Here is a 14,673-nt window from a genome sequence, read left to right as displayed (position 1 = left end):
AAAAAAAATAATCAAAATAAGTTTTTTTATCACGTTTAATTATGTTAATTGTTTTACCAAATTAGCATATTTTTATAGTTTACAATTTTTCCATGTCAATATATATATAGTTTATGATAATTAATAGAATTTTAATTTTTTTGGTAATTCCTCAAAAATAAAAAATAAACCAAATTATATGGGGGTTTTCAACATATTTAGTGTGACATTTTATAATTGGATTTTCGGTTTAGGAAATTTATTAATGTTAATATAATTGTGGAGATTGTAAACTTTTGTTATGGAAAATCTGTTGTATATCATTTAAATTTAAGATATTGTATCATCCATAAAAATAGTTTTGTAAATTTAATGGGTTAAAACTTTAATGGGTAGAGTTGTTTTTGGAAAAATCGGAATGTATAGATATTGTTAAGATTTTATGATAATAAATGTAACAAATGTTGGTCAATTTAAGAAAGTTTAGTATTTGAGTTTCTTTGCAATACTATTTATGTAATTGTTTTAGGGGTTAATGTTGTAAAAAAAAAAATAAGTAAAATTTAAATGGTATAAACCAAAATGTACTTCAAAAATGTTAATATAAAAATGTTAATATAGATTAACCAATAATTGTAGAGACCATTTCAGTTTTGGAACTCCTAAAAATAGAATTCGTGATTTCGGGGCAAATGGTTAGACTACACCGACAAATATATTGAGCCCATTGTATGCAGATGGACATTTAAAAAAAAAAGAATAAGCAGCTCAAAAAGTAGAAAATAACCTAAGAAGTAAATAGTAAACAGTGACAAAGGAATCAAGTTTAAAGGTGAAAATTTTACAACTAAAGAAGAAGAATAAAACTTAACATTATATTCAGAAGAAATTGACCTCATACAACAAGTTACACGAATGTTTACAACTCTAACTAAATCCGAACAAAACCAAGGATATGTGGAGAAGTATGTATAAGCTTTTGTAGTTTTTTTTTTCTGCCTGAAGGCCGCTAAAATGATTTACTAACACCAATTGTGCTATATCATATTGGCTGTACCAGAGTATATATGTTAAGTGAATTTAAATTGAAGCTTCATGTAGTTAACCGTTTACGAGTATTAATCCTAAGAGAGACTATATATAGTCTAAGAGTATGGCCTTGAATGGAGAAAGCATGTAATGTAGAGCAGATCAAGTGGTTCAAACAGATCAAGCAGAATAAAAGTAGATAAAAAATTTGGCAGTTCAAATGCAGATCAAGGGTGAATAGCATCAAAAAAGCTGTAGACCAGATCTGCACATATTTCTCCTGCATTTATCACAAAAAAACAAAAAAATATAAACTGCACACAGTTCATCTGCATTAATTTTAAAAAACAAAAAATTTCTTGAATGGTAACTTAGTGATAGGAGGACTACACTAAAGGGTGATCTGCTATTTTCTGTCTTTTCATTCAAAGCCTATATGGAATTATCTTTTGATATGAAGACAAAATAGCATTAAAGAGGTGATGTAACTGAACTACAACTACAAGAAAGGCCCAACGAACAGCAATTTTCACTGGCTTCAGCTGTCATTTTAATATCGCAGAGATGAGAGAGCTTGGATATAGAACAATATTGCTACTGATCCGGATCTCGTGATCATTTACTTTTTCATTCACATTTAATATTCCAGAGTTTATGGTGTGTACGTCAGTATCACTTTGTGATTGATTAACTTAGATTTCTCAACTCTTTTTTGAGCATGGATTGTATACCCTAGTCCGGGTGCCTATTGAGTATTTGCCTAAAAATAAGTTAGAAATAAGACATTGTATCGCTTACAATCCTAGTAAATTTGCAAAACAAAACTGTAAGTGTTTTATCGATCTCATATATATTAAACAACGAAAAAACACATATCAATTTTTTTACTTAATTCATCTACACGACTATATTGTAGAACTGAAAAAAAAAAAAAAAATATCACGAGTCTGATCCGTTTTCCACATCTTCTTTTTTAGCAGTAACCATTAATTATCTTAAGAAACGCAACTAATCTCACCTACTATTAACTTTGCTTCTTTCCGCAGGGTTATTATAATAACTCATACTAGTATTATATAGCTAGGGTTCAAAATTTGTATTTATGCTATGCAGCATCATTTTTCGAGAAATATTGATTTATGGTTTTAAAGTTTTTTTAATCTCCATAATAATCTTTTTTGGTCTTCCAACCTGCCAATTCAATGCATTTACATTCTCTACTTACTTCGGCCTTTGGGTGCAGCCACATGTTCTGCATGCTCTCATTTACTGCCCTTGTATTGTATTCATATATGTACATTCATTCATAAGGTACTCTTTTGTTTTTGGTATTTGAGATTTTAATCAGCATGCGTAATACTCCCTCTGTTTCACAAAGAGTGTCATTTTGACATAATGCACACAAATTAAGAAAATTTTCTAAATTTCTATTTTACCCTTTATAAATACACTAAAAATTTTCTCTTTCTAATTAATTAGCTCAAATTATAGGGATAAAAAAGAGAATTTAATCTTTAACACTACATTGAAAACAACAAATGACACTCTTTTTGTAACAAAGAAGATGTGTCAAAATGACATTCTTTGTGAAACAGAGGGAGTAATAAAACGACCCATAATTAAATGCGTTTGTATATCGAGCAAGAAACCCTTTGGTAGGTAAAATTCCTATATATGAGCGTCATTTTTACTTCACCAAATATAGTGAGACAAGAAAGTTAATTTAATAGAGTATCTCTTATCTTTACATATATACAGTATATATTTTTAAAGAAAAAATGCGATAAAAATTGCATGAAAAACGTTTCGACCCCTTTCTAGCTGTTGAATTGAACTCATAATCTCCAGTCCATTTTGAAACCTTACGTACCAAGAATTGATCCATATGCCATAAGTTTACCGAATAAATTTTTAGACATATAGAAGATGTCAGAACATTACAACATGTCGAAGTAATTTACTTCTAACTAATTTCATCGCCATATATATATATATATATATATATATATATATATATATATATATATATATATAACTATATGAGAAATTGAGTTTATTTAAGTGATATACAACAAAACAAAAAAATGAAATTTATTTTACTGTATACATAAGGGAAAGTAGAATGTAACTGTTGACGTGGAGGGATTTGCATCGAACATATAAGAGATGAGATGGTCCAACATTCATTTACAACTCATCCATCTGTCACTTTGTAACCCTAATTTTAACCCCTTCACTTTCCTATATAAACCTCCCCAAGTACTAAACACTCTTCACTACTCTCTCCACGAAACAAAAACAATAATAGAGAAAAATAAAAGAGTAAGGAAAAGAGATGGCAATTAGGTGTTTAACTGTGTTCCTGGTTGCTCTCATGGTGGCTCAAGCTGTTACCGCAACAAGACCGGCTCCAACTAAGAATGTCGGAGCTGGTCTTGACGACCAAAAGAACTTTGTGGCTTTCGGTGGCATCGGTGGAGCTGCTGGAGTTGGTGGAGTGGGTGGTATTGGAACTGGTCTTGGTGGTGTCGCCGGTGGAGTCGGTGGTGTCGCCGGAGTCTTGCCTGTTGGTGGCGTAGGAGGCGGAATTGGTGGTCTAGGCGGTGGTGCAGGTGGTCTTGGCGGTGTAGGTGGTCTAGGTGGTGGTTCAGGTTTTGGCGGTGGTTCAGGTTTTGGTGGTGGTTCAGGTCTTGGTGGTGACCCTGGACTCGGCGGTGGTATAGGTGGACTCGGCGGTGCAGGTGGTATAGGCGGTATAGGCGGTGGTGGTGGTTTGGGTGGAGTTGGCGGTGGAAGCGATTGCGGTGGCGTAATTCCTCACCATTGATGTTAAACGTTTTTATTTTGCTCTCTGCAAACCAAAGATCGGTCAAAAGGTTCATAGTTATTATGTTTTAAGTTCTTTTATCGATGTTTATGTTTGAGTCTTTGTTTGTTTTCTATATATGTTTGTTTTTGGTTATGCTGTTTGTTATTATTAATTACTTGAGAGTTGAGAACCTTGTGCTATCAATAAATAGTGTATTCTGTTTTTGTTTTTTTTTGTATTACTTGCTTGTGCTCCAAGATAATGAAATAGTTGTAATTTGCATGCAGCAATATATCAAACACTACTCATCTGTCGAAGTTGTCAGAAAAAATTATATCTTGTTTCATTCGTGACAAATTGACAGCTATATTACTGACAACATGTAAAGAAAAAAAACATATTAGTTTTGTAGATTAACCAAACACCATTGTTAACGATATTTTTTGTCAAATTATAAACGAGATTAGCTTTACCAAATTAATCCTCTGTATATATATAAGGAAGCAAAAAAACAAATTAATCATGTATATACGTCAAAGTGTTATATTTAAGCAGCTTGATACATGTTGTGCACTGTTAATTTTTTGTATTTTCTTCTGAACCAAATCTAACTGATTTTTATTTAAACAGTTTTAGAGGTAAAACAAAAAAGTGTATTAATTGAAACAATACTGTATTAATACAACTATGAAGGTATCAACAGACTAGATAGTCGGTGCAGTATCTTATGATGTAATATACGAATGTATATATAGTATAAATGTATTAGTTTATCTGTTGTGCATTAATATATCATATACATAGTATATATACATGTAACATGTTGACAAAGAAAATATGATAGAGACATATAATGTAGGTAGTATTGATCTAAATATAAATTTATAATGTCTGTTTTTGAAAAACAGACAAGCTAGGACCTATTTTAATTGTAAAATCTTATAGAATTTTCTTTCAGTGAGTGATAGAAAAATTTAATTCAGTTACAACCACCAATAGGTAAATGCATGTGTAGTACAGTTAGCTCTCAACAAACGAATTGAAATACATTCACTACAACCATAACGATTAAGTAAACTTTCATGTTTCTCCAGTTGAAGTGTACCAAAATTCGCATTTTTCAAAATTAAAATCACTTTGTAAGGCAAGAGACACACAAAAAAAAAAAAAATGAATAAATTACAAAAAGAACCAAAAAAAAATCATGTAGTTTCCACAATATATATATATATATATATTGCCGTTCTAATACTATATGGTTTTTAACTTTTTAACAACATGGTTTGACCAGCTCAACCACTTGAACAGCCGGGACGGAACGTTAGTTACCGCGTCACAACCAGTTATTTTCTGAAGTAAATATAAACTTAAAGTTGATATCAGAGTGTTTGGTTATAGCATTTACAATTGGCATTAACTATCTACACCAGCCTACGTTTATTGTTTGTGGTCTCTCCGCCTTTAAAAGGACCCAACATATCTCCCAGACTTCGGCAAGGCAACAAACATATTTTACCTAAAATCTTATCTACCTTTTTAATTCCAGTTTTAATAAAAAAAATTACCGTTCTTGCACTATGGCGAAGTGGTTTTTCACTATCTTCTTCGTTTTTGCCCTAGCCTCTGCTTTAGCTTGTAACGCAAGAAATGTCCCAGCTGGAGGCCTCTCTGACCAGAAGAACTACCTCGGTTATGGTGGCGGATATACTGGCGTTGGAGACAATGGTCTTCCGTTCAGTGGCGTTGGTGGAGGTGTGTCTGGTCCTGGAGGTAATCTTGGTTTTGGAGGATTTGGCGGCGCTGGTGGCTTAGGCGGTGGTTTGGGCGGTGGACCAGGCACTGGATTAGGCGGTGGTGGCTTAGGCGGTGGTGGCTTAGGCGGTGGAAGTGGGATTGGTGCTGGAACCGGTGGAGGAAGTACCGGAGGATTTCATTTCCCTTGAGTTTGTTACATTGGTTTTAAGGTTTCGTACGGTCCTTGAGCTAGGTCTAGCTTAAGATGATGTCATGAATAATCTATCATATCGTTTTAGGGTTGGACTTTGCGATTATCTTAGCTTTTAACGTGTGTCTTAAGTTATTATGGCGTCTTTGAATCAGTCTCGTACGTGTCTTGTAGTGTCATGGCTTGGTCCATTTTCAAATTCTACTTTTGACTTCTTTTTTAGTGTCTCACTCGATGAGTTCATGTCATGATGTCAACATCTATGATTACTTTTTTCTTCGTCATTATTATAGCTCTATATATAGACTTTTGAGTAGCTCTCTATAATGACCATAATATCACACACACACGAAAAAAAAAGTAGCTCTCTACTATATGTCTTTGAAACGTACTTGGAGGTATGTCTTTGGAACGTACCTGGTGGCCCGAGTTATTTGAAGTTCGACTAGATACGAAGGAAATAAGTTTAATAAACAAATGAGTACGTAAACTAAAAATAAGCTAAAACTTGTTTATATAATTGAGTTTTTTTTCGTTTTATATGACAATTAGTATATAGATATATGTAAGTATATATGTAACGAGGAGGTAACAAAGCAAACAAAAATAATACATTTATCACTGTTAACTAGCTCACTTACATATTTTAAGTTGAAAATTCCCGGTTAAGTAATTTTAATAAAATTTCGTATAAATTAATTATTAAGAACTTAAAAGGTGCTGGCTTGGTTAGGTGAAAATATTAAAGTTGAAAGTAGTGAGTTCCAAACTTCCAATTTAAAGGGGAGCCTGACCAAAAAAACAAACAGTCAAACTTTATATTTATTACAGACATTGCAATTCAAAAGACTGCTCGTGAGGTAGGTTTTGTGCATTTACTCCCCCTTTCTCTCTCTATCGGCCATCACAGACCCTGGGTCAGGTGAACATTAACTAGTCAAATTCATAAAGAAATTACCATTTTATATGATTTTAACACACTTCTAAACATTTCAAGGTTTATATTATATCCATATACATTCACGAGAACGTGTGTGTTAAACTGGATTTTAAACCCAACACAAATTGATCCGTTTAGAGGTATCAAAAAGTACTAGTAACTACCTTCACCGAGTCTCATAATTAACGTTGGTTAAATTCGGAGTTATCAAACCCGTCCGGCTATATATGTTAATTGAACTAGTTTTTTTTTTTTTTTTTTTTGAAACAAAATACAAAAGTTCTTCACAAAAACCACATGAGAATGAGGCTAGTGAATACAGAAGAAGAGTGTACGTGTTCCAGACTACTCGTATACACGATCACACGAAGGAAATATGTGTCATTTCTTTTTGGACAAAGAGGGACAGCACAACACGGTCCTATCCATTCTTTTTTTGGAATAACAAACAAAGATTTCCTTCGATCCTGTCTTGATCCCAATTTATTATGGCTCGTAAAGACTTCGATCCTGTCTTGATGCATTTATCTCCTAAGGGTTTCAGATTGATCTCGAGGGTATTGCATGATCTCTTCATAATGATAGGAACTAGAGAATCAATATTTTTTTGAACTCGATGGTCAATTTCTTAGTTGAAAGTTTGTGATTACAAACAAGATTTTCATTGTAAATTAACCTTCATAAATTCAGTTTGTTTGTTGCAACATTATTGTTTGATATATTCTTACACCATCAACATAAATCTTAAACATGTGATATAGAAGGTTTTACAAAGCAAGCACATGTTTCTTTTATGGAGTCCGGATACCATTTGATGCATTTTCCGCCTAGAAATTGTGATTCAATGCATGTTTGATTGCAGTCCCGAATCTCCAAACAAGGGCCTATTGGAATTAGCTTACTCCTATCTTCAGCTTCGGCAAGATCTGGGTTTATATGTTGGAAACAAGTTAGTGAAGTATATAAAAACACATAGAGAGAATCACATTAAAACATAGATATCTCTTTTGGTTTATTAATTACAATACAATATCCCAATGTTTTGTGACAAAAACACCGTATATATATGATTGATTCAACTATAATAATAATGAATAGAGAAATGATATAGTGTCAATTATACAAAATCTAAAAGTTACAATCTAATTTTCAATACATGGAGTCAAGAGAGCAGCCAAGCACAAGAACACGAAGAAAAATCATTTGCTTGAAAAAGCCATTCTGGTTCTTTGATTTGCTTTTGTTTGTTTTTTTTTGTTTTTTACTTTCTTCTGAAATCAAATAGTTCAAACCTTTTCACTACATGGATATAGAGTGTACGTAGTTTCCTATATATCATTTCTCAGAATATTTGGATTAGTATTTATTTATCTACTATACTCGGGTAGGATATCATCTTATTGACTAAGAGTCATACTTATTAGCTTTGATTACTTGTTATGGACTAACTTACTAGTTTAATATTTTTCTGGTCAACTACTTTTTTTTTGTTTTAAAATTTTGACTTGATTATTAGGTAAGTATTTATGAAGAAATATATTGAAACTATTTATTTAGAAGAATCTTTTCCAAAATATAATGTATATATGGATTAATGTTTATTTATGCTATACTCTGTAGGATATACTTATTGAGTACTCGAGTCATACAATTTATTTGCAATAATCTTTTCCAAAACAATACAAGTATATTTTCGTACATTTTGTTATTGGATTTCAACAACTCCAATTATATTGTTATATATTCCACAAGTGTAACGTAAAATGCTGTAGTACTTAACCAAAAAGTGTGCCAAAAATTAATATACTAAAAGTAGGTTTATTAAACACTATTTTATAATTTACTAGCAATTGATCCGCGCTACGCGCGGAAGTTTCATGAGGTTCTTTTTATTTTCGTTGTTTTGTTAGTTTGATATTTTGTATGTTTTTTCTCATTTTTCCGTGTGGTTATGGTGTTCTTATATTGTTCTTTGTTTTTTACTGGTTTTTTTTTTGTCTCTTTTTTTCAAGTTTGTATTTTGTTTTCTATTTTAGAAATCTAGAATTTACTAAAATCATGATGATCTTTTTTTGGATTCATAAAATATAGAATTTGAAGTTAAGTTTTGTATAGTTATTGTTTGTTTTATTGGTTTAGTCTTTCGTTTTGGTTTATTAATTTAATTTCTCATTTTCTCGTTCCATATTTTTTACTTTTCTTAGATGTTGTTGTAGGTAATGTTTTTTGTTTTTTAAAAGAAAATAATTAACCTGTGGTAATTGTTTTTTTCAAAATGCTTTTGTTTTTGGAGTAATGTGTTTGTGGTTTTTGATGTCAAATGTTTTACCAGTTCTGTAATTTTAATTTGGTTCTTTTTCTGTTAGACATTGGGCCTTAATTTCTTTAATAATTAGAATTCTGTTGGGACGTTAGGTTGTTACTGGTTTGTCCTTGATGTGGGAATGGCTTTCTTCCCTTTCAAAACATGAGGTCGTGTGAACGGATAGCGGAGCAGAGAAGTAATTTTCCCGATCTACAATATTATTAGAGTTTTGAAAGTATTTCCTTCATCATGCTAATCCTTCTTCATTCAGCCCTTTCAGTGATGAATAATTTACCTCTCTGCGCTTTGCATCTGTACGGGTTAATTGGTTCTTCTCTGCTGGTTTTGTTCCAGTTAAGTGTTTGTTGGTCTTCAAATCTGACGTTTATTGATTTTTTTTTTTGGTTTCATTTCAGAATTAATTTGTGAATTGTAATGCCGATTTTTGTTTTAATTTTGTTTCGTTTGGTCTCCAGAGTCTGTGTTTCGATCGGATGTGAATTGTGTGTTGTTAAATTAATGAATAGAATTTCTAACTTATTTATTTGTGTTTTGTTGTTTACGTTATTAAATTTTATTTTCTTATGTTTGTTTTGTTTGTTTGGCAAGTGATTCCTGCGAGAGGTGGGCAGGATAGAAAGATTCAGTGAAGTATTTCTCACTTAGCCATGGTTGGTTTTGTTTTCCATCTGCAACATGTGATTATTTAAACATATGAAGATCACGGATGTGAAACTTGACACAAGCTTTAACATGTTTTTTTTGATTTACAAGCTTTAACATATTAAGATGAGCATATTAGAGTTTACCTCTCTTGAATTTTGTTCTGTCTTTTACTTTTCTGCATTTTGTTTTCTGTTTCTTGCTTCTTCACCACTCACTCTTTCTTTCAGGTCAGGTTTTATATTTTTCAGGAATCCTTACTTTGTGAAATGTTTGGCAATGCCAAAGACTGCAGCTGGAAGGTTATCTTACACAATAACATACACGTTTCAGTGTTACGAATGCGTCGATGGTTGTAATAAGAGCATGAGCGTAATAATAAAGTGGATCTTAGTTATAGAATTTGGAAAATGCACATGTGGGTTCGTTCATCAATGTATACATGTTCAATCTTCTGTATACCATGATATGGTTGACCAAATATGGAATATTTGATCATCAAACTTGGTCAAATAACGGTTTAGAAATCTTCTCCTCTTTTCAGGAAGATCGAACTTGTTTTGTAATTAACATGTCTTTAAATACATTGTAATCTTGATTGTAAAGACTTAGAGAAATACAAAGACTTTCAATGGTTCTGTAGAGTTGAGACCTTTAGCATGTTTGATAGTCCAATTTTGGGTACGTGTAGACAAAGATTTTAGGAATATGAAAATTAAATGGATTAAAAAGAGAGCCGGTTATTACATTTCTACAAAGTCCCTTGTTGTCACAAACTCCCCATCAAAATTTAGTCCCTGATGTAACATTAAGTTAAAGTTCACCGGGAGAGAAATGATTGGTAAGTGTGTTGCAAGGTTGACAGATCATAATATTTGAGAAGACCATGCACATAGTATTGACTACACATAATCAAGAATAGGTAGAATATGACCTCCGATTCTCTGAATATCTTGGGGTTGATATTGGTGGGTAAATTATACAACTCTCTCCATCTTTCTTGCTATAAATAACCTCAAGCGTGGTCGCGTGTTTGTTCGTCAAATGCGCTAACTCGAACTTTCTCACCGCTGCTTCTCATGGCAGCAGTAGTATTGAAACATGTGGTGATGTAATATGGGTAAGTCATGGGGGAGGGAGAGTGTATGTTTAATTAAACAACTCTAAACAAACGTGGTTTGCTAAGAACTCAAACCTTTCAAGATGTATAACGACTAACATCCTCTCCAACGTTTGTGTGACTCCATTATGATACGCATGTGTTGAACAAACTTGGCCCATGTGAAGAGAAGGTTAGTTTTTGAAAGTATAAAAATATCAGAACTGTTCAATATATTAGGTTCCAATAAGAAGACGTACCCGAGAGTTTGGAATTTGTGTTTCCAAGAGAGAGTAATTGTTTATAGAGATATAGAAATCAGTGAGTTTAAAACGTGGGTTGCTTCTTGTGACTTCAAGACCATATATAATGTAGATTTCCCCATGGCCTCCATCGATCAAAGATCTCTCAAAATTTAGAAGGTGGAGAATGTTAATCGACCCCTGCATCATAGTAGTCTACAATCACATTACTATTAAAATAGGAGGAATAGGTGATTGAGAGTCAAACATGAGGAGCAGGAGAATACCTTTTCGTCAATGAGAGAATGAAGTCAACACCCATGAGTTGGCTGACGCCGGATTTTTAGCATTACGGGCAGGCCAATAAAATGGAGCAATCTACCCACTACATGTTGCTCTAAACAGCGAGGTTTGAGCTATGCAAATGAAATGTAAGGAAATAATCATTAAGCTATAAATTCATGAATAGAATAAAATAACAACACTGTTAATCAACATAATATAGAAAAGTAGAACGAAGACGCCCTGTACATCATATAGAAAATTTGTCTATTTCTTTTTCTAAATTAAACGAAGTCATGAGCGCTTAATAATGGAAGTTTTACTCTTAAGAGATGAACACAATATAGGAGACGGGCAATATTAAAAGAGTTAAATCCTCGGCTCACCTGGAAGATCTGTATTGGTATTGGCAAGAGAAACCAACTGCTGATAAGTAATGAACCTGTAAAACTCTTCCGGAAAAATACCGAAAGACTCGTGGACCTGATGAAAAGCAGTGGTTGCTATGAAATGTATGGAGAAAGGGGAATCAGTTAGTTTAAAACGGGTGTTGCTTTTGGTGACTTCAAAATCCGACAGAATATATATTGCCCCATCAGACAGCGACTTTTCGTGTTTTCAAAGATGAGTGACATTGATGGATCCTTGGATGAAACAACTCTGAAAAGAAGAAAGTCAAATTAGAGAAAGAGATTATAATCGAGTAACTGAAAAATGTAGTTGAGATCGATACAACCTTTTGATCTATTAGCAGGAAATCTACTCCCATTAGTTGGCCTCCTTTTTTGACGTTGCGGGCAGTCCAGTGGCGAAGCAATCTTCCAACGATCTGCTGGTGTAGGCGGCCAGCTTTGAGATTTTCGAATGAAACAACAGTGGAATCCATGTTAGTAAAGAAAAAATTTAGAGAGAAAGAAATTGTGAGAGGCATGAAGTTGGAGGAGAAGGCATTATATAGGACTTGACCTTGCACGCATTGAAGAAAAATTAGTGCGGCTTCAATTGAATGACAGAGCATTGAAAGAACTTGAGTAACAGTTGTAGAGGAAAACTATCCGATGGAGATAGAGAAAGGGTTTGAAGGATAAGCGAGTAAAGAAACAATGAAGAAGATGAGGGACGTGTGAGGTGATAGAAGGGAATCAAGATGGGGGGACGGTTGAGGTCGCACATTAATGGCGGCGGAGTCAAGTTACCAGGAAAAGAGTTTTCTTCGATGAGCAGATTGAACAGGTAATAGAGATGGACTCGAAATGGGCTTAGAAATTCAAATTAAAAAATGAAATAAGAATTGCTTACTGGGTTGTCTCCTAAATTGGGCTTCAAGAAAATGGCCTAATTTAATTGAGAGAGGTGATGACGTGGCAGCACCAGGAGTGAGGAAACTACATTTTATATATATATATTAGAATTTAGAAGTAAATACGATCGACCATGCTGAAATCCCTACAACAGTTAGCGTTAACATATTTATCATTTGTATACATTTAACCTTGTTCGATTATAGATTTCAAATTATACCGGTCATAATCAGAATCATTTTTGTGTCCATCATAGACAATAAATTCAAAACTAAACCACAATCTAAATTATAATCTTCTTTTTCATAATATATATTATAATAATCTAATTTGATCATTATGTAGGATAAACCTTTCAGCTTCAATTCTAATTAACCTGCGATTTTGTAAATGATTTACAGCATGACTCTTCATTAATGCAATGCAATAACATCAAAATTTAATTAAACATCAATTACCGTTTCACTCTTCCATTATAAAAAGAAAGTAGCATTATCATATTCCTCTTAAAGGTTTCTATCAGATACAAAAATATGAATCACATCAAACAATTTTTTTTGGCAATCTACATATCTCTAGCCCTAACATGCCAAGATCATGTCCTAGCCGACAGGGCCACGACTAAAGACATCATAGTCCCGAAGATTTCCGAGTGGCAAGTCACGGTTGTTAACGGTTTGACCACTAATGAAACTCTTTTCATCCATTGTAAATCTAAGGAAGACGATCTAGGTGAAATTAGTCTGATCAGGTTTAGAGATCGATTTTCTTGGAACTTCGGAGAAAATGTGCTTCACTCAACTTTGTTTTGGTGCTATATGAGCAAAGATGATGGTCATATGAATGTAAACGTGTTTTGGGATGATGTTATTTTGTTCCATAGATGTGGTTGGAAGAATTGCGTTTGGACCGCAAAGACTGATGGCCTTTATCTTTGGAATTATGCGAGCGGTGAAGATGTATTGTCGGAGAAATGGGAAGATGGATGGTGAAGACATATTTGTGCATTTTTGGTTATTTTCTTATTATATGTACCTTGTTGACTTTGGATGAAATATCTTGCTGAAGTAATAAAAAAAATGTTATAAATTCTCTCCTATTTTGTATATGTTTCAACAATGATAGTTTTTTTTCTTTTAGTTACTTATATCAAGTCAAATAATACAAGATTAATTTTATGAATATAAAATCATAGACTAAACAAATGATGAGAAAAAATCTCATTGAAACATTATAAAAGTTGTTATGCTCTGTTTCTATGAGTACAAATATATTCGGTTTACTAGTAATTGTTAAGTGTTCACACACATGGAATCTTGCTCTTTTGGTTATACTTCAATATATACCAATGTCTAGTAGAAAGAAATAAAAATCATATAACATGTTCAACTACACGAACAAAATGACACATAAAAATCATATAATATGTTCATCTACAGAAATAAATTGAATATATGTTAAAAAGAAAAGAAAAATGTGCTTTCAGAAAAATGTGCTTTTTTTTTTTTTTTTTTTTTTTTTTGGACAAAACAGAAAAATGTGCTTTTGGTTATTTTTTTCTAAATAAATTTGGATTCTCTTTTACATATCTATAATCTATAATTTCTGTAAATAAATAAATAAATATATATATATATATATATATATAATCTCTATAATTTATGATATGTATCTGCATTGGGTTATGGCTTTATTATACATGTATGAAAGTAATTTTAATTATGATATGAAATAGGGTAAGGTGGATTTTATTAGTGCTGAACTGCTGATTATAGGATTTAGATTCAGTATTTTGCTAGTATTAGTTTATTTTCTTTATGATAACTTTTTGTAGATATTATAAATATTTTTAATAAAATATGTGATTTGTGTTAAATTTGGAGGCTAGATATATAATTCTTAATTTATATTTGATTAAAAGTATGTGGTTCCGATAAACTTCATCAATCATTCAATCTATTCAATAGCTTTACGATAATATGTTCAATTAAGTTCTGCATTTGTATATATGAATTACAAATCCGAACGCATTAGCATGACCATTTTTTTTTTTTTGCTTATGAATTGACATTGATAAAA

The 14,673-nt window shown here is 32.4% G+C and overlaps 3 protein-coding genes and 1 pseudogene across 4 annotated transcripts; 3 read left to right on the top strand and 1 right to left on the bottom strand.

Annotated features, from left to right (window-relative positions):
* Nucleotides 1–3,203: 3,203 nt before the first annotated feature.
* LOC104730437 (uncharacterized) lies at nt 3,204–4,045 on the top strand. The gene has a single exon (XM_010449598.3). The coding sequence runs from the start codon at nt 3,344–3,346 to the stop codon at nt 3,833–3,835; it is 492 nt and encodes a 163-aa protein (XP_010447900.1). The 5' UTR covers nt 3,204–3,343; the 3' UTR covers nt 3,836–4,045.
* A 1,213-nt stretch (nt 4,046–5,258) lies between these two features.
* Nucleotides 5,259–6,049, top strand: LOC104730436 (uncharacterized). Its single transcript, XM_010449597.2, has one exon. The coding sequence runs from the start codon at nt 5,395–5,397 to the stop codon at nt 5,758–5,760; it is 366 nt and encodes a 121-aa protein (XP_010447899.1). The 5' UTR covers nt 5,259–5,394; the 3' UTR covers nt 5,761–6,049.
* A 1,352-nt stretch (nt 6,050–7,401) lies between these two features.
* Nucleotides 7,402–7,922, bottom strand: LOC109128159 (putative defensin-like protein 31; annotated as a pseudogene). Its single transcript, XR_015575128.1, has 2 exons — nt 7,859–7,922; nt 7,402–7,628 (listed from the first exon to the last, which is right to left on the bottom strand). The product of XR_015575128.1 is annotated as a putative defensin-like protein 31 (transcript).
* A 5,124-nt stretch (nt 7,923–13,046) lies between these two features.
* LOC104730435 (S-protein homolog 1-like) lies at nt 13,047–13,608 on the top strand. The gene has a single exon (XM_010449596.2). The coding sequence runs from the start codon at nt 13,128–13,130 to the stop codon at nt 13,584–13,586; it is 459 nt and encodes a 152-aa protein (XP_010447898.1). The 5' UTR covers nt 13,047–13,127; the 3' UTR covers nt 13,587–13,608.
* The last annotated feature ends 1,065 nt before the right edge of the window (nt 13,609–14,673 follow it).

The sequence above is a fragment of the Camelina sativa genome, chromosome 12, assembly GCF_030686135.1.
Source record: "Camelina sativa cultivar CO46 ecotype springtype chromosome 12, ASM3068613v1".
In the NCBI taxonomy this organism is placed as follows: domain Eukaryota; kingdom Viridiplantae; phylum Streptophyta; class Magnoliopsida; order Brassicales; family Brassicaceae; genus Camelina; species Camelina sativa.
This window is presented reverse-complemented; position numbering and strand designations above follow the sequence as displayed.